This window comes from Salmo trutta, chromosome 14, assembly GCF_901001165.1.
Source record: "Salmo trutta chromosome 14, fSalTru1.1, whole genome shotgun sequence".
NCBI lineage: Eukaryota > Metazoa > Chordata > Actinopteri > Salmoniformes > Salmonidae > Salmo > Salmo trutta.
The window spans coordinates 83,234,425-83,253,132 of NC_042970.1; the positions used below are offsets into that span (position 1 = coordinate 83,234,425).

At 43.4% G+C, this 18,708-nt stretch overlaps 2 protein-coding genes and 1 pseudogene across 2 annotated transcripts in view; 2 read left to right on the forward strand and 1 right to left on the reverse strand.

Moving 5' to 3' along the window:
• Positions 1 to 4,584, forward strand: part of LOC115147912 (zinc finger protein 23) — a 29,409-nt gene extending 24,825 nt beyond the window's left edge. The window contains exons 4-5 of the mRNA XM_029690167.1: positions 2,354 to 2,777; positions 2,937 to 4,584. Of these exons, the coding sequence (XP_029546027.1) occupies positions 2,354 to 2,777; positions 2,937 to 4,114 (1,602 nt within the window). The 3' untranslated portion in view covers positions 4,115 to 4,584. The remainder of the gene's footprint in view (positions 1 to 2,353; positions 2,778 to 2,936) is intronic.
• Positions 4,585 to 9,318: 4,734 nt separating this feature from the next.
• On the reverse strand, positions 9,319 to 14,916 carry LOC115147913 (uncharacterized protein K02A2.6-like; annotated as a pseudogene).
• LOC115147701 (oocyte zinc finger protein XlCOF6-like) lies at positions 10,703 to 18,493 on the forward strand. Its single transcript, XM_029690001.1, has 3 exons — positions 10,703 to 10,838; positions 15,902 to 16,367; positions 16,514 to 18,493. The coding sequence occupies exons 2-3, from the start codon at positions 15,908 to 15,910 to the stop codon at positions 17,839 to 17,841; spliced, it is 1,788 nt and encodes a 595-aa protein (XP_029545861.1). The 5' UTR covers positions 10,703 to 10,838; positions 15,902 to 15,907; the 3' UTR covers positions 17,842 to 18,493.
• Positions 18,494 to 18,708: the final 215 nt, after the last annotated feature.

The following is an 18,708-nucleotide window of genomic DNA, read 5'->3' on the forward strand; positions in this document are numbered from 1 at the left end:
GATATTATGGTGTTCAGAGATAGATGGGAGGGGTTGAGTGGAGCTGAAGGACGGGATATTATGGTGTTCAGAGATAGATGGGAGGGGTTGAGTGGAGCTGAAGGATGGAACTAAAAATAACAAGGTAACTTTTGTGAAATATACTATGTCCATAAAATGTATATAGAATGTATAAGCTGGAAGTAGAAGCCTAAGTGTTGTTGTCCATTAGTTTACTCCAATTAGGGGAGGGGTGGTAGGGTTAGGGGAAAATAATAAAGGAAAATATATTTTAAAATATATGCAGTACCAGTCAAAAGTTTGGACACCTACTCATTCAAGGGTTTTTCTTTATTTGTACTATTTTCTACATTGTAGAATAATAGGGAATACATCAAAACTGAAATAACCCATATGGAATCAACCAAACAAATGTTAACCAAATCAAAATACTGTAGATTTTAGATTTGAGATTCTTCAAAGTAGCCACCCTTTGCCTTGATGACAGCTTTGCACACTTGGCATTCTCTCAACCAGCTTCATGAGGTAGTCACCTGATGAAGGTGTGCCTAAAAGTTCATTTGTGGATTTATTTTTCCCTTCTTAATGTGTTTGAGCCAATCAGTTCTGTTGTGACAAGGTAAGGGTAGTGGTATACAGAAGATATCCCTATTTGGTAAAATACCAAGTCCATATTATGGCAAGAACAGCTAAAATTAGCAAAGCGAAACGACAGCCTATCATTACTTTAAGACATGAAGGTCAGTCAATCTGGAAAATGTCAAGAACTTTGAAAGTTTCTTCAAGTGCAGTTGCAAAAACCATCAAGCGCAATAATGAAACTGGCTCTCATGAGGACCGCCACAGGAAAGGAAGACCCAGAGTTACCTCTGCTGCAGAGGATAAGTTCATTACAGTTACCAGCCTTAGAAATTGCAGCCCAAATAAATGCTTCAGAGTTCAAGTAACAGACACATCTAGAGACTGCGTGAATCAGGTCTTCATGGTCGAATTGCTGCAAAGAAACCACTACTAAAGGACACCAATAAGAAGAAGAGACTTGCTTAGGTCAAGAAACACGAGCAATGGACATTAGACCGGTGGAAATCTGTTCTTTGGTCTGATGAGTCCATATTTGAGATTTTTGTTTCCAACCGCTGTGTCTTTGTGAGACACAGAGTAGGTGAACGGATGATCTCTGCATGTGTGGTTCCCACCGTGAAGCATGGAGGACGAGGTGTGATGGTGTGGGGGTGATTTGCTGGTGACACTGTCCGTGATTTATTTAGAAGCCACATTTAACCAGCACGGCTACCAGAGCAGTCTGCAGTGATACGCCATCCCATCTGGTTTGCGCTTAGTGGGACTATAACTTGTTTTTCAACAGGATAATGACCCAACACACCTCCAGGCTATGTAAGGGCTATTTGACCAAGAAGGAAAGTGATGAGTGCTGAATCAGATGACCTGGCCTCCACAATCCCCCGACTTCAACCCAATTGAGATGGTTTGAGGTGAGTTGGACCGCAGAGTGAAGGAAAAACAGCCAACAAGTGCTCAGCATATGTGGGAATTCCTTCAAGACTGTTTCAGGTGAAGCTGGTTGAGAGATTGCCAAGAGTGTGCAAAGCTTTCATCAAGGCAAAGGGTGGCTACTTTGAAGAACCTAAAATATATTTTGAGTTGTTTAACACTTTTTTTTGTTACTACATGATTCCATATGTGTGATTTCATAGTTTATGTCTTCACTATTATTCTACAATGTAGATAATAGTAAAAATAAAGAAAAATTCTGGAATGAGTTGGTGTGTCCAAACTTTAGACTGGTACTGTATATATATATTTAGCTTTATTATTTTCCCCCAACCCTACCATCCCTCCCCTAATTGGAGTAAACTAATGGACAACAACACTTAGGCTTCTACTTCCAGCTTATACATGCTATATACATTTTATGGGTACAATGCATTTTACAGTAGTTATCTTTTGTTTGTTTTTAATACCATCCTTCAGCTACCATCAACCCCTCCCATCTATCTCTGATCCCATCCATCCACTCAGTGTTTGCTCACGCAAGCCATCCCGTGCGTGTTCGACTTTTCAATCAGACTTGACACCGTATCGTTGCCATCGCCACAGCAACGTGCGCTAGCAAGTAGAATTTATTAGCAGAGATTCCTAGTGCATGGAATATTTTGCATGGTCTAACTATGCTCCAGTATTTAGTGAAACTCATGGAATATTTTGCTTGGTCTAACTATGCTCCAGTATTTAGTGAAACTCATGGAATATTTTGCTTGGTCTAACTATGCTCCAGTATTTAGTGAAACTCACCTTTCACGTGATGTGCTTCCTCTTTTGGATCCATCTCTAGACTTCCATGTCTGAACAGAAGTCCACAGAGTCCCCAGGTTCTGGCTGTGGTGTTCCAGCCCAGAGAAGCTCACAGTGGGGTCCAGAGATGATGTCAGTGAAGCTGGAGGGCTGCAGTCAAACACTGGAACTTAATGTGATTGTCAAAGAGGAATGGGAGGAGAGAGAAATCAAGGAGGAGATAGAAGTAAAAGAGGTGGATCAGAGAGCAGTCAACGAGGAAGTAGAGATGGCAGTCAAAGAAGAGCAGGAGGAGAGAACAGTCAAAGGGGAAGTGGAGAAGAGAGAAGTCAAAGAAGAGGTGGGGGAGAGAGCAGTCAAAGAGGAAGTAGAGATGGCAGTCAAAGAAGAAGAGGAGGAGAACAGGGATGTGTCTGCTCCAGATCTAAGGGAAGAGGAGGAAGTAGATAGTATCAGTGACCCAGGTAAGTTCAGGTGTGGAGTACGGAGAGAGGTTGGTGCCTTGGCGCCCACTGGGGATTCCAAAACTATTGTAGGGCTTCTGCTTGCATCAAAAGTTTTTTTAAGCCCCTTTCAATGTTCCCTTTCGAAATCTAACCCCATATCTGTCCATATTCTCACAGGAGAGAGCTCCAGGCCAGGTTCAGACAGTGAGCACAGTTCCACAGCATCAGGAAAACATAAACAACACAGACAGAGTAACTCAAGACAGAAACATCACCACTGCATGGACTGCTTCACTAGTTTCTATGAGCCAGAGGAGTTGAGAAGGCACACTTGTAGGCCCCACCCCTGTTCAGATTGCAGAGACAGTTTTATTTGTCCAATTCTCCTCATTCCACACCAACAGACTCTCAAAAGAAAGAAAATGAACCCGAGTGGTCAATGTGGGAAGAGATTTCAGACACCTTGCAGCTTGAAGACGTACCAGCTTACTCACACAGGAAAGAAGTCGTACCACTGCTCCCAGTGTGGGAAGACCTTTGGTTCATCATTCAATTTGAAGCGACACCAGAAAATACACACAGGGGAGAAGCCTTTCCACTGTTCCCATTGTGGGAAGAGCTTCAGTGATGAAGAAAGTCGAAATAAACACCAAAGAATACACACAAGAGATAAGACTTTCCACTGCTCTGAGTGTGGAAAGAGCTTCAGTAAGGGAGGAAATCTAAAGGAACATCAGAAAATACACACAGGGGAGAAGCCATACAGCTGTGATCAGTGTGGGAAGAGTTTCAGTCAAACAGGAGTCCTAAAGAGACACCACCTAACTCACACAGGTGAAAAACCTTTCAACTGCTCCCAGTGTGGGGAGGGTTTCAGTCAGTCATCACTTCTGAAGGGACACCAGCTAACGCACACAGGAAAGAAGCCTCACCACTGCTCTCATTGTGGAAATAGTTTTAAATTGGAAGGAAGCCTTCAGAGTCATCAGAGAATACACAGTGGAGAGAAGCCCCACCACTGCTCCCAATGTGGGAAGAGCTTCAGTTGGATAAGAGACCTAAAGAAACATCAGAGAGTACACAAAGAGGAGCAGCCTTTCCACTGCTCCCAATGTGGGAAGCGCTTCAATGAGAAAGGAAATTTAAAGCAACACCAGAGAAAACACTCAGGAGAGAAACCGTACAGCTGTGATCAGTGTGGGAATTGTTTTAAATGGAAACAAAGCCTGAAGGAACATCAGAAGGCAAAGCACAGTGCAGTGCCTGACAATGGCCTTATAATTGTGTTGCCAAGCTGGGCATCTACATATCTAATTAATATTGACACTAACCAGATTTCCATCGAACCTTTTTAGGCGAGTAAAGTAAGTAAAAAAAATGTTAGATTTTTATCAAAACTTAAATGGAAAAGTAGCTTTTATGTACTCTCTGTCATCATGCACTGTTTTTAATCTGTCTGTTTGGTGGAAACACCACTGGTGGGAAACATTTTATTGATGTGGGTTTTAGAATATTCACATGAAAATCTGTCTTGAATTGGATGGAAACCTAGCTCGTGTTGCACATTTGTTAGGCTAAATAGATGTAACAATATGATGAATTATGCAAAAGAGAGAGACTTCTGACAACTAAGTCACAACAGGTGGAGTCCATGTCCGAGTCGAGTCAGTTTGGGCATCATTCAGGATACCTGGTTGTATTGCCACCACCTAACTAACCTGATTGAAGAGAGGTCAGTGAAGTTGATGAATGCAGTGGGTGTAGTAGCTCCGTTCAACCACAAGATGAAACTATCGACCCTTAATAAAAACAGCTCGAGTAAAAAGTTGCTTTCTTCCGTCCAGTGGAACCGTGATGAACTGCTATAACGGTCAAACCACTTCACATATTATTTGAGCAACACATCACCATTGCTTCCAAACAAAATGGTATGAAGATATAAGATAAATACGATTCATAAAGAAGGATTATGTGAATTTGCTCAATGCGTGCATGTAGTCCCGCACTAAGAGCCATGTACAGTCTACAGAGTTGTTCTGTGGGTGTCACTGAGTAGGCTGATACCCCATTTCATGGGTGCACACTCCATAGGTAAGGCTGTACAGTGCAATACAAATGTTCAATACACATTATAGGCTGAATAGTGAGGTGAATTCCCACAGTCAAAGTCCCGCAATAAGAGCTATGACGCTAATATTTGTGTACACTCTTTAGAATTGTAATCTGTAGGTGTCACTGAGTAGGCTGATAACCCATTTCATTGATCCACAATCCATAGGTAAGGCTGTACAGTGCAGTATGCCCCCTTGAAATGTAATACATCCACAGATTGTTTTATAAATGTTTAATTAAATTAACAAATAGCGGTTCCAAGCATAGAGATCCTATTAAATGAATTGAGGGGCTAAGTCATAAACCCTACAAAATTCCAGAATGGTCCGAAAATGGCAGCCTTTTGGTTCAGGGAGAATCCAACCCAGTCTAATTAGGGCTCCCGAGTGGCGCAGCGGTCTAAGGCACTGCATCTCAATGCTAGAGGCATCACTACAGACCTTGGTTCGATTCCAGGCTGTATCACAACCGGCCGTGATTGGGAGTCCCATAGGGCGGCGCACAATTGGCCCAGCATCGTCCAGGTTAAGGTTTGGCCATCATTGTAAATAATAAATTGTTCTTAACTGACTTGCATAGTCAAATAAAGGTTAAATAAAAATTGAATTATTGGTATGAATGGCAGTAGAGGCATAGGTGATGCATTTCCTGCTTTTACTTATACAGGAAAATACAATTAAGGCATGTGATATCAGAAATTGTGTAATAGAATTGTCAACCTAAAATATTTTCATAGAATTATATAAACAGTACATATGGGTTTTATAAAAAAAATTATAGCCTCTAAAATAAATGTAAACAGGCCATAAATGTCTCAATTTGTGTTTTCTTGGAAAGCTGTGAGTGCAATTATATGATACAATATCAGTCCTTGTTTCATTTCCAACTTGTCTAAGTCCTATCATCAACAGATTTCAGTCAGTGTATGGCTGTGGATTGACTGTATTGTTTGAATGGAATGTTGGCATATTGGTAGTTATTTAGAAACATTTATGGAATCCTTCCTCTAAAAGTGTCTGGCTAGCTAGCTAACAAACAGTGCAGATGATCGTCAAATTCATTGTTTTACACTATATCTTATCACAGCACTGGCAAACCATGGTTGACCAAAATGGGCTGACCATTTATACCATCATAAGAAGGTTAATTAACTTCTAGTATTCCAATTCTTAATTCTATGTTTCCAAGCCCTTTCTATGGATTCTATTTCTATGGTATTATTCCTCAGGTTCTCTACCTTCCAGATGGTGTGATAGGTTGGTTTATCATTGTGTGGGGCTGCTTTGGCATGAGTCTGAATGGGAACTGTCTGTCTGACATTGACCTTATCATATCACTGTACAGTGCATTCGGGAAGTATTCAGACCGCTTTACTTTTTCCACATTTTGTTACGTTACAGCCTTATTCTAAAATGGATAAAATAAAATACTCAAATCTACATACAATACTCCATAATGACAAAGCGAAAAACGGTTTTTTTGTTGAAATTTTAGCTTTTTTTAAAAAACATGTTTAGTCATTTAGCAGACGCTCTTATCCAGAGCGACTTACAGTAGTGAATGTATACATTTCATACATTTAATTTAATTTCATGCATTTTTTTTGTACTGGCCCCCCGTGGGAATCGAACCCACAACCCTGGCGTTGCACACACCATGCTGGCGTTGCAAAGACCATGCTCTACCAACTGAGCCACAGGGAAGACCCTGTATGTATTAAAAATAGTAAACAGATACCTTATTTACATAAGTATTCAAACCCTTTGCTATGAGACTCAATTGAGCTCAGGTGCATCCTGTTTCCATTGATCATTCTTGAGATGTTTCTACAACTGGATTGGAGGAGTCCACTTGTAGTAAATTCAATAGTTTGGACATGATTTGGAAAGGCACACACCTGTCTATATAAGTTCCCACAGTTGACAGTGCATGTCAGAGCAAAAACCAAGCCATAAGGTCGAAGGAATTGTCCTTAGAGCTCCGAGACAGGATTGTGTCGAGGCAACGATCTAAAGAAGGGCACCAAAACATTTCTGCAGCATTGAAGGTCCCCAAGAACACAGTGGCCTCCATCATTCTTAAATGGAAGAAATTTGGAACCACCAAGACTCTTCCTAGAGCTGGTCGCCCGCCCAAACTGAGCAATCGGGGGAGAAGGGCCTTGGTCATGGAGGTGACCAAGAACCCGATAGTCACGCTGACAAAGCTCCAGAGTTCCTCTGTGGAGATTGGAGAACCTTCCACAAGTACAACGATCTTTGCAGCACTCCACCAATCAGGCCTTTATGGTAGCGTGACCAGACGGAAGCCACTCCTCAGTAAAAGTCACATGACAGTCCGCTTGGAGTTTGCCAAAAAGCACCTAAAGACTCTCAGATCATCAGAAACAAGATTATCTGGTTTGATGAAACCAAGACTCAACTCTTTGGCCAGAATGCCAAGCGTCACTTCTGGAGGAAACCTGGTACCATCCCTACGGTGAAGCATGGTGGTGGCAGCATCAGGCTGTGGGGATGTTTTTCAGCGGCAGGGACTGGGAGACTAGTCGGGATCGAGGGAAAGATGAGCGGTGCAAAGTACAGAGAGATCCTTGGTATAAAGCGCTCTGGAGCAGGTTAGGACCTCAGACTGGGGTGAAGGTTCACTTTCCAACAGGACAAATCAGGAGTGGCTTCGGGACAAGTCTCTGAATGTCCTTGAGTGGCCCAGCCAGAGCCCGTATTTGAACCCTATCAAACATCTCTGGAGAGACCTGAAAATAGATGTGCAGCGACGTTCCCCATCAAACCTGACAGAGCTTGAGAAGATCTACAGAGAATAATGGGAGAAACCCCCCAAATACAGGTGTACCAAGCTTGTAGCGTCATACCCAAGAAGACTAGAGGCTGTAATCGCTGCCAAAGGTGCTTCAACAAAGTACTGAGTAAAGCGTCTGAATATTTATGTAAATGTGATATTTCATTTTTTTTTTTTATGGGGTATTGTGATCAATCTACATACATTGATGAGAAAAAAAACTACAATTTCATTAATAATTAGAATACGGCTGTATTGTGTGTAACAAAATGTGGAAAAAGTAGGTACCTGATTGTGGACTTCGGGAGGAACCAGGCTGGACACGCCCCCGTCCTCATCAATGGGGCTGCCATGGAGACGTCATTAACTTCAAATTCTTCGGCGTACACATCTCAGATAAGCTGAAACCACACATACATCGTGATGAAGAAGGCACGACAGGGATGCTGAAGAAATATGGAGCCTACTGTCAGGTTGCATCACGGCCTGGTAAGGCCACTCCACTGCCGCGGACTGCAAGGCTATTCAGAGGGTGATACATGGAGCCAAACGCACCATTGGGTGCCCACTGCCTGCCCTACAGGACACCTACAACACCAGGTCAAGAAGATCATCAGGGACCCCAGCCACACAAGCCATGTACTGTTCTCCCCGCTTCAATCACTCACAGACACGGGCAGTACAGGAGCATCAAAGACTGGCCAATAGTTTCTACCCTCAGACCATCAAGCTGCTGAATAGCCACCACTAGTCAACTATCTGCTCCCCCCCCTCCACGGACATTCCACCCCCCCATTTATATCGTTTTTTTTTATGGCCATTTTCATTATTCTATTTCACTTAGTCCTGTATGTTGGAGCTCGAAGCCTAAGATTTTCACTGTACCCTGCAGTCACACTTGCAACCCTGTACATGTGACAATTAAACACTGAATCTGATAGTGATATGGGATTATTCTATGGTAACATGCTTAATTACATCAATAGAAAATACATCTTCTGGACCCGAATTTTACAAATGTAGACAAGAGGACGGAGAACAGCTGAGCCCCGATATAATTTGGGATGCCTTTTAAGTGTACATTAGGCAAATTATAATCTCATCCTCGGCAAAATTTACATCTGATTTAGATATTAAACAAAAATAAATCACTATCTTAGAAAAAGCCCATGCAAAATCTTTACAAGGTAAAGATTCTAAATTTAAGCAGGAATACGATATTTTGCTTCTGAAAACAGAGAACAACTACAGGTTAATTAAGTGACAATGCCAGAGAAGCCAGTGTCTGGAGGATATAGTGGCACGGTTGTTAATACATTTAACCACGTCAAAAAGTGCAGCCAGAATAACAGCAAAGTAGCCGCATTTGTTAAAGCTGTTTTCCAGTGACATTTATTTGGATACATCCACTACAATGAACTAATGAGGCGCGATTTCCCTGGCATGGAAACTGTGTTCACGCATCAGAACACTGTTGTTCAGAGGAGCTAGCCAACAACACAGCTAACACAATCACTTCAAACTGAAGCTGGAAAGACTGCAAACTAGCTGCACTTCGTTTCGGTTAACATTTCTTTGCATATATCCATAAAAATTATGCCAGCTGATTCCTGATTTCAACTGGCTGAGAAACGCTGCCTGCCTGTCCGTCTCATCCCGACACCTTCATTACTATGGGACAGCTGGAGATCAAATGTGAATATTGAAACAATGTTGCAAATGTCGGAGAGACAGACAGCAAGGTTTATACAAATCTCCGTTGTTGAAAACTAAAGGTTAGTCTGAACGACATGTGAGATAATGTCTAGATGCTTTTTATAGTGGAGATTAAATTTATAAAGTGTCTGGCTGGGTTGATGAGATGGTGGATTGCGCAGTCAGATGGAACAGAGTAAATAGGCATTTTAGCGTCATAGATTGAGCCAGTAGTAATTTGTAGAATAGACACCGGCTGGAATACGGTTTTAACATCAGAACTCAGGATTAGACCCACCCATTGTATAAACTCAATTATGAACTGTGTGGTTCCAGCCCTGAGTGCGGATTGGCTGACAGACCGTATACTGCGGGTATGACAAAAAACATTTATTTGTACTGCTCTAATTTTGTTGGTAACCAGTTTATAATAGCAATAAGGCACCTCTGGGGTTTGTGATATATGGCCAATATACCACTACGGGCTGTGTCCAGACACTCAGCGTTGCGTCTAAGAACAGCCCTTAGCCATGGTTTATTGGCCATATACCACATCCCTCTGGGTGGTTCGAGCCCTGAATGCTGACTGGCTGACAGCCGTGGTATATCAGACCGTATACCATGGGTATGACAAAACATTTATTTTTACTACTCTACGTTGGTAACCAGTTTATAATTGCAATAAGGCACCTTGGGGGTTTGTGGTATATGGCCAATATACCACAGCTAAGGGCTGTGTCCAGGCACTCCGCATTGTGTCTAAGAACAGCCCTTAGCTGTGGTGGATATCATAAGGTGAATGCACCAATTTGTACGTTGCTCTGGATAAGAGCGTCTGCTAAATGACTTAAATGTAAAATGTATATTGGCCATATACCACACCCCCTCGTGTCTTATTGCAGAAATAAAGCATACAACTTAAAATGGTTGTACCCCGCTCCAGACCAGAAATGGGTGCCACCTCCCCCTTTAGACCAATTATAATGGCTAATTGATTAAATGGAACTGAGTCAAACATGTACCTTCCATATGTTTGATACTGTTCCATTTATCCCATTCCAGACATTACAATACGCCCTTTCTCCTATAGCTCCTCCCACCAGCCTCCTTTGGTTTGTTTATGTAGTAGAAGGACCTACAGAAGTTGAAATGTAACTTCTCTAATATCTAACTTAGAGTATGAATGTATAGATACGCTATCTTGTGTATAATGTATGTACAGTGGCAAGAAAAAGTATGTGAACCCTTTGGAATAACCTGGATTTCTGCATAAATTGGTCATAAAATGTGATCTTCATCTAAATCACAACAATAGACAAACAGTATATATTTATTGGCGTTGGCAATGTGAGTATCTAGCGCAGCCATGACTGTCTTGAGAATGCAGATCTGTATTCTCGCGGTAGAACACATCTCGTTCTGGTAAAAGAGGGCTACAACAACAATACCTGTTAACTTTCAAAACCAAGTGTCAAGGTAAAAAAATCAAGCTTTCTACCATATTCTAGAACGTTTCCAAATACAGAAAGCAGTCGGATTCTTTGTCCACGTGCCTCCGATCAACGTGTCAACAATTAGCCTATTCAATGATCTAGCTAGCTAGCATTGCTAACGAGCTATTTATCTAACTAGCTGCCATATCAAGCAAGTTTGCTTATCATCAATACGCTGTGTTGTGAATCACCATATTATTTGTTAAGACAATGTAAAAAAAAAATAAAATGAAGTGTGAATCGTTCATTTTTAAGATGACATAAATCCATTGGCTACTCGGATCACTGGCCAGTAAGTTAGCATGGCTAACTAGGCCGATAGATAGGTAGCTTTCAATAATAATTTGTCATTTAGTGATTACAAATCAAATGTCCATTTTAGAACTCGTTTACTTTAAACTATATTGCGCGTAATTTATCTAGCAGTCAAATGAGCCGACACTCGCAAAACGCAGTCAAAGCATCCGCGCTTCATTCTCCTCCTGAATTGGTGCGTGAATACACAACACTTTACGGTATGTTTTGTTTTCTAGTAGGGAAACTGAATCGGATGCACTGATAGACACAATTCATTCCATGCAGACAGTTTGGAACACACGTATTCAATATTACACAATACAAATGATACAACTCACGGCCACCGGATGTCATTGTTTTCAATGAGAGCACGACGGTAAATGCCGCCACCGTTGACGCAATTTACCGCCAGAGTTAAAATATTTAAACTTTTGCCTTCTGCAGTAGCGTTTTCTTCAACCTTTCTTCTCCCCCTGTAGAGTACCACAGTATGAGGGGAAATGGTTCGTCGTTTGTCCATCATATATTTTTTTCCCATAGGGGATTTTTTTTAAACTAAGGGCTAATTCGTGTAGGCTTACACAGGCGTGACGTTTTGATAACCGTGTAAATCTCTCTAGTGTAGTAACTTGACAAGGAATGCCCACACGCATTTCGATATTACTTTCCTTTACTTTCAACCCAAACCTAAAGGTGTATTGCCAGGTACAAACGGTACAAATATAACAGAACTATATAGAACTATATAACAGAACTATATAATCACATTGCACAGAACTCACTCTTGGTGATGACATCATCAAAGGGGAAAGGTCAAGGTTAATGCCAATAATAACCATGTAATTATTTATATAGTGTCCACACTATAACACTTCTCCCCCCTCAATTTAAATCCCCCCCTGTAAGGAAAACATAAGGTTAACAAGTAAACCACATTAGTGTTTTCTTCTCTTTACTACACCACACTGTAGAACTTCTGCTGGTGTTACCGTAAATGTAACCAAAACAACAACAATAAAATGACAGTCCTTATTTCTTTTCAACTTGGTCTGCTGCTCCAAACAAACACTAACACCACGAGTCTCTCAGTCTCAACTACAGAGTTAGTCTTTCAGGAGGCTTGTGACTACGCTGTGATCTGCGCAGTACTCCTGGTGTGCTACGAGACACAGGTAAGGCATGTCCCAGTGGAGCTGGGTCTGAGGGCACAGGAGCGGGTTGGGTGTTTGTGAGAGAATGTCCATCACCCTCTGCTGGAACCACTGAATGCCCCTGTTCCTCAGATGCTGTTTCCTGTGGGATTTCAACTTGTATACTACCACCCACAGCTGTTCCGTCTGAAAACATGGTCTTGTCTTTGTCATAGCGCAGGCGGAGATGGTCCTGGTGTCTGCGCATGACTCGACCATCAGTCAGTTTGACCACAAAGGAGACGGGACCACTCTGACTCAGAATGATACCTGGCAACCAGCGTTGGCTGCATGTGAAGTTGCGGATGTAGACAGTGTCATTGGGTTTTAACTGTCTCTCCCTTGCGTGGTGGTCATGTCTCTCTTTTTGTTTCTCCTGCTTCCGTTCCACTCGTGCTCTGATGTTCGGACGCAGTAGATCCAGGTGAGCTTTTGGCCTTCTGCCCATTAACATCACCGCTGGAGCCTGTCCTGTTGTTGTTTGTGGCGTGATGCGGTACTGGAACAAGAACCGAGAGAGCTTAGTAGTGATGGTTTCCCCAGTCATCCTTTTGAGCCCCTCTTTCAGTGTCTGCACAGCCCGCTCCGCTAAGCCGTTTGTGGCCGGGTGAAACGGGGCGCTGCGGACATGGCGGATCCCGTTTCTCCGCATGAATTCTTGGAACAAATCACAGGTAAACGTTGTTGCGTTGTCGGACACCAGAGAGTCCGGCAGACCATGGGTTGAAAACACCTGCCGAAGCTTTTCGATGGTTGTGGTCGCTGTGATGTTGCTCATGATGTGCGCCTCCAGCCACTTGGAGTGTGCGTCCACCATGACAAGGAACATGTGACCCATGAAAGGGCCTGCAAAATCTATATGCAGCCTGGACCATGGGTGGTCAGGCCACTCCCACAGATGTAGTGGCGCGGGCGGCGCCATCTTCTGGTTGATCTGGCACTCAGAACATGATTTAACTTTGTCTTCTACCTCCTGATCCATGTTAGGCCACCAGATGTAAGATCTGGCTAAACTTTTCATCCGGGAGGCACCCGGGTGAGCCTCATGGACCTCATCCATGACTTGTGCACGGCCAGGGGGTGGAACAACCACTCTGGAGCCCCAGAGTATGCAGCCATCCTGCACACTCAGCTCAGTTTTGCGCTTTGCGTAAGGTCTTATCCATCATCCTCTATGACAGGAGGCCAGCCCTGCATCAGGAATCTTTTCACTTGGGACAGGATAGGATCCCGGTCTGTCCACTGTTTGATCTGTTTGGCATTCACAGGTGAGTTTGACAATCTCTCCATTAGGAAAATTGTCTCGGGAGGCACCACAGTTGTGGCAGGCATCTCTGGTAGCGGGAGACGGCTGAGCGCGTCTGCATTTGCATTGTCCTTCCCCGCTCTATACACTATCGTATACTGGTAAGCCGACAGTGTCAGGGCCCAGCGCTGTAACCTTGCTGAAGCCATGGGCGGAATGCATCTTGATTCACTAAAAAGGCTCATCAGTGGTTTGTGGTCAGTGCATATGGTGAAATGACGACCGTAGAGGTACTGATGGAAGCGTTTCACAGCAAAGACTATGGCCAGACCTTCCTTGTCTAACTGTGAATAACCCTTCTCAGCACTCGTCAGCGTACGTGATGCAAATCCAATGGGTCTCTCTGATCCGTCCTCCATCTGATGAGAGAGTACTGCCCCGACGCCATAGGGTGAGGCGTCACATGACAGGATGATCTCTTTGTCTTGGTCAAAATGAACCAGAAGTTGTGCTGATTGTAGTAGTGCTTTCACTTCCTTGAAAGCTTTCTCTTGTGCTGGCCCCCACTTCCATTTACAGTCTTTGTGGAGCAACTGATAAAGTGGAGCCAACACTGTTGACAGCTCAGGGAGGAACTTACCATAGTAGTTCACCATGCCCAGGAACGACCTGAGCTCTGACCCATTCTTGGGGTTTGGAGCATCCTTGATTGCCCTGACTTTGTCCTCCACAGGACACAGACCCTGCGCTGTGATCTTGTGACCTAGGTATGTCACACTCTGTGCTTGGAATGTGCACTTGCTACGCTTCAGGCGCAGCCCTGCCTCAGAGAATCTCTTTAACACCTGGTCCAGATGGTGGAGGTGCTCCTCCTCCGTCTCCCCTGTAACCAGGATGTCATCCAGGTACACTGCTACATGAGGGATCCCCTGCAGCAGATTGTCCATTGTCCTCTGGAAAATGGCTGGGCTGGACGCCACACCGAAAACCAAGCGGTTGTACCTGAACAAGCCTTTGTGCGTGTTGACTGTGACATACTCTTTTGAGTCCTCGTCCAGGAGGAGCTGTTGGTAGGCGTGACTCATGTCAAGCTTTGAGAACGTCTTGCCTCCTGCCAGTGTCGCGAACAAGTCCTCCACCCGTGGCAGCGGGTAAGCGTCTAGCTTAGAGGCCCTGTTGATGGTGAGTTTGTAGTCCCCACATATACGCACCGTGCCGTCACTTTTCAGAACGGGAACGATAGGAGCTGCCCAGCGGGAGAACTGAACAGGAGTAATGACGTTTGCTTCCTGCAGCCGCTCCAACTCTTCTTCCACTTTCTTTTTCATGGCGTAAGGCACTGTCCTGGGCTTGAAAAAGCGAGGCTCGGCCTGAGGATCCACGAACAGCTTAACTGCAGTGCCCTGCAGTGTGCCCAGTTCATCTTTGAAAATCTCTGGGTATTTTTGAATGACATCCTCAGTCACTCGGGTGTGTTTTATCTCACCCCAGCTCAGGATTTTTTTTAAACTAAGGGCTAATTCGTGTAGGCTTACACAGGCGTGACGTTTTGATAACCGTGTAAATCTCTCTAGGACAATGTATTTGAAAACTTCCCTGATTCAGAGGGGTTGGGTTAAATGCGGAAGACACCTTTAGGTTGAATGCTTTGTTGTGCAGCTGCTCTAGGTATCCTCTTTCCCTACCAGAAAACACGCGATACCGTAAAGTGTTGAGTATTCACGCACAGAAAATCAGGAGGACACTGAAGTGCGATGGCTTTACTGTGTTTTGCAAGTGTCAGCTCACTTGACCACAGTACTCCTTAAAGTCCAATGACCTTATACAGGCATAGCCGTGGGAAGTAGGGGTGCTGAGAGTGTTGCATCACGCCCTGAAAAATGGAAATAAACACAAATCAAAATTGTAATTATTATTATTTCTCCCCGATATGAAAGATAAGGTCTGTATACTTCCAAAACCATACCGCAAGCGATGTGTGTTAATGTTCAGACCGAGCGTTGGAGCTCTTAATCTCTCTACTACAGAAGATACCTTCATCCATTGACTCTTCTGTGTAATGTACTGGAACTGAATCATGACCAAAAGGGCTGGTCAGTAAGCTAAAGCTAAACCAATAATAGCTCCACATTGCTGACGTTAGCTGTCGTTGCCATCGCCATAGCAACGTGAGCTAGCTAGTTACATTTTATTAGCAGGCATTCCTAGTGCATGGAATATTTAGCATGGTCTATCCCTTTATTAGCTAAGCTGTTCCAGTATTTTGTGAAACTCACCTTTCACATGTGCTTCCTCTTTTGGATCCATCTCTAGCCTTCCATGTCTGAACCAAAGTCCACAGAGTCCCAGGGTTCTGGCTGTGGTGTTCCAGCCCAGAGAAGCGCACAGCACGGTCCAGAGATTGTCTCAGTGAAGCTGGAGGGCTGCAGTCAAACACTGGAACTCAATGTGATTGTCAAAGAGGAATGGGAGGAGAGAGGAATCAAGGAGGAGATACAAGTAAAAGAGGTGGATCAGAGAGCAGTCAAAGAGGAAGTAGAGATGGCAGTCAAAGAAGAAGTGGAGGAAGAGCGAGCAGTCACTGAAGAGCAGGGGGAGAGAGCGGTTAAAAAAGAAGAGCAGGGGGAGAGAGCGGTTAAAAAAGAAGAGCAGGGGGAGAGAGCGGTTAAAAAAGAAGAGCAGGAGGAGAGCGAAGTCAAAGAAGAAGAGGAGAACAGGGAAGTGTCTGCTCCAGATCTAGAGGAAGAGGAGGCAGCATTAGATAGTATCACTGACCCAGGTAAGTTCAGGTGTGGAGTATGGAGAGAGGTTGGTGCCTTGGTGGCCACAGGGGATTCCCAAACTATTGTAGTGCTTCTGCTTGTATCAAAAGTATTTTAAAGCCCCTTTCAATGTTCCCTTACTGATTCTAACATATTCTCACAGGAGAGAGCTCCCATCCAGGCTCAGACAGCGATCCCAGTTCCACAGCATCAGGAAACCATAAACAACACAGACAGAGGAACTCAAGACAGAAACATCACCACTGCATGGACTGCTTCACTAGTTTCTATGAGCCAGAGGAGTTGAGAAGACACACTTGTAGGCCCCACCCCTGTTCAGATTGCAGAGGCAGTTTTATTTGTCCAATTCACATCAAATCACACCAACAGACTCTCAAAATAAAGAAAACGTACCCGTGCGCTCATTGTGAGAAGAGTTTTCAGACGCCAAGCAGTTTGAAGACACACCAGCTTAATCACACGGGAAAGAAGTCGTACCACTGCTTTCAGTGTGGGAAGTGGTTCTGTCGTGTAGATGCCTTAAAGGCTCACCAGAGAATACACACAGGAGAGAAGCCTTTTCACTGTTCTCAGTGTTGGAAGAGCTTCAGTGATATAGGAAATCGAAATAAACACCAGAGAATACACACAGGAGAGAAGACTTACCATTGCTCTGAGTGCGGGAAAAGTTTCAATCAGTTATCACATTTAAAACCACACCAGCTAACTCACACTAGTGAGAAGCCTTTTAACTGCTCTCAGTGTGGGAAGGGTTTCAGTCTGTCATCATATCTGAAGAAGCACCAAGTAATGCACACAGAAGAGAAACCATATAGCTGTGATCATTGTGGGAAGAGTTTTAAATTGGAAGGAATCCTTAAGCGTCATCAGAGAATACACAGTGGAGAGAAGACTTACCACTGCTCAGAGTGTGGGAAGTGTTTCAGTTTGTCATCATATCTGAAGAGACATCAGCTAACTCACACAGGATTAAAGTCACACCACACAGGAATAAAGTCACACCACTGCTCCCACTGTGGGAAGAGCTTCAGTAAGAAAGCTGACCTAAAGAAACATCAGAGAATACACACAGGGGAGAAGCCTTTCCATTGCTCCCAATGTGGGAAGAGCTTTAATGAGAAAGGAAATCTAAAGCAACACCAGAGAAAACACTCAGGAGAGAAGCCTTTCCGCTGCTCCCAATGTGGAAAAAGCTTCAGTTGGGTAATAGACCTAAAGAAACATCAGAGAGTACACAAAGAGGAGAAGCCTTTCCACTGCTCCCAATGTGGGAAGAGCTTCAATGAGAAAGGAAATCTAAAGCAACACCAGAGAAAACACTCTGGGGAGAAACCGTACAGCTGTGATCAGTGTGGGAATTGTTTTAAATGGAAACAAAGCCTGAAGGAACATCAGAAGGCAAAGCACAGTGCAGTGCCAGACCATGGCCTTATAATTGTGTTGCCAAGCTGGGCATCTACATCTAATTAATATTGACACTAACCAGGTTTCCATCTAACCTTTTTATGCGAGTAAACTTGGCTGGAAGCTTTTCAAATGTCGACAAAACAAAATATACTTGACAAGGTGGGATCTTTTGTGTCGGTAAAATGTATTATGTGAGAAATGTTGGTGGAAATGCTTTTATGTGCTAATATTGACACAGTAATCATCATATCATCGTATCAGCAATCATCATATGGGGCGGCAGGTAGCCTAGTGGTTAGAGCGTTGGACTAGTAACCAAAAGGTTGCTAGATCGAATCCCCGAGCTGACAAGGTAAAAATATGTTGTTCTGCCCCTGAACAAGACAGTTAACCCACTGTTCCTAGGCCGTCATTGTAAATAAGAATTTGTTCTTAACTGACTTGCCTAGTTAAATAAATAAAAAAATATTGAAGTAAACGTGGAGTCACGCGAAGACATGTTGTGTGGTCCTCCCACTACGACTCGTCGGGGAAAGCATGCAGTTTGTTAGGCTACAGATTAAATAAATGATGAGGAACTTCACAGGGTGGAGAAAGTGCAAGGTGATGAGCTTGATGCTCTTTTCCAATAAATATATTTTTCTGGGGACATGATCATCTACATCGATGATTGGCTGACATGTGACAAATAAAAATAATCTGTCTCTTTTGTCCATAATAATGTCATCATGTAGGCTATACCCACACTGTATCTGTGAGCTGTTGGTTAGAGCGCACGTGCCAAGATTAGAGTGACACATTTGCTATTTAACACAATTTTTATAACAAAACCATCAGTTGAGTTGAAAGTATGATGGAAACACATTGAACTTTAGGTTTTTATTCGGTACATGAAAACATAAGCAAAAAATGACATTTTGTGTGCACTAC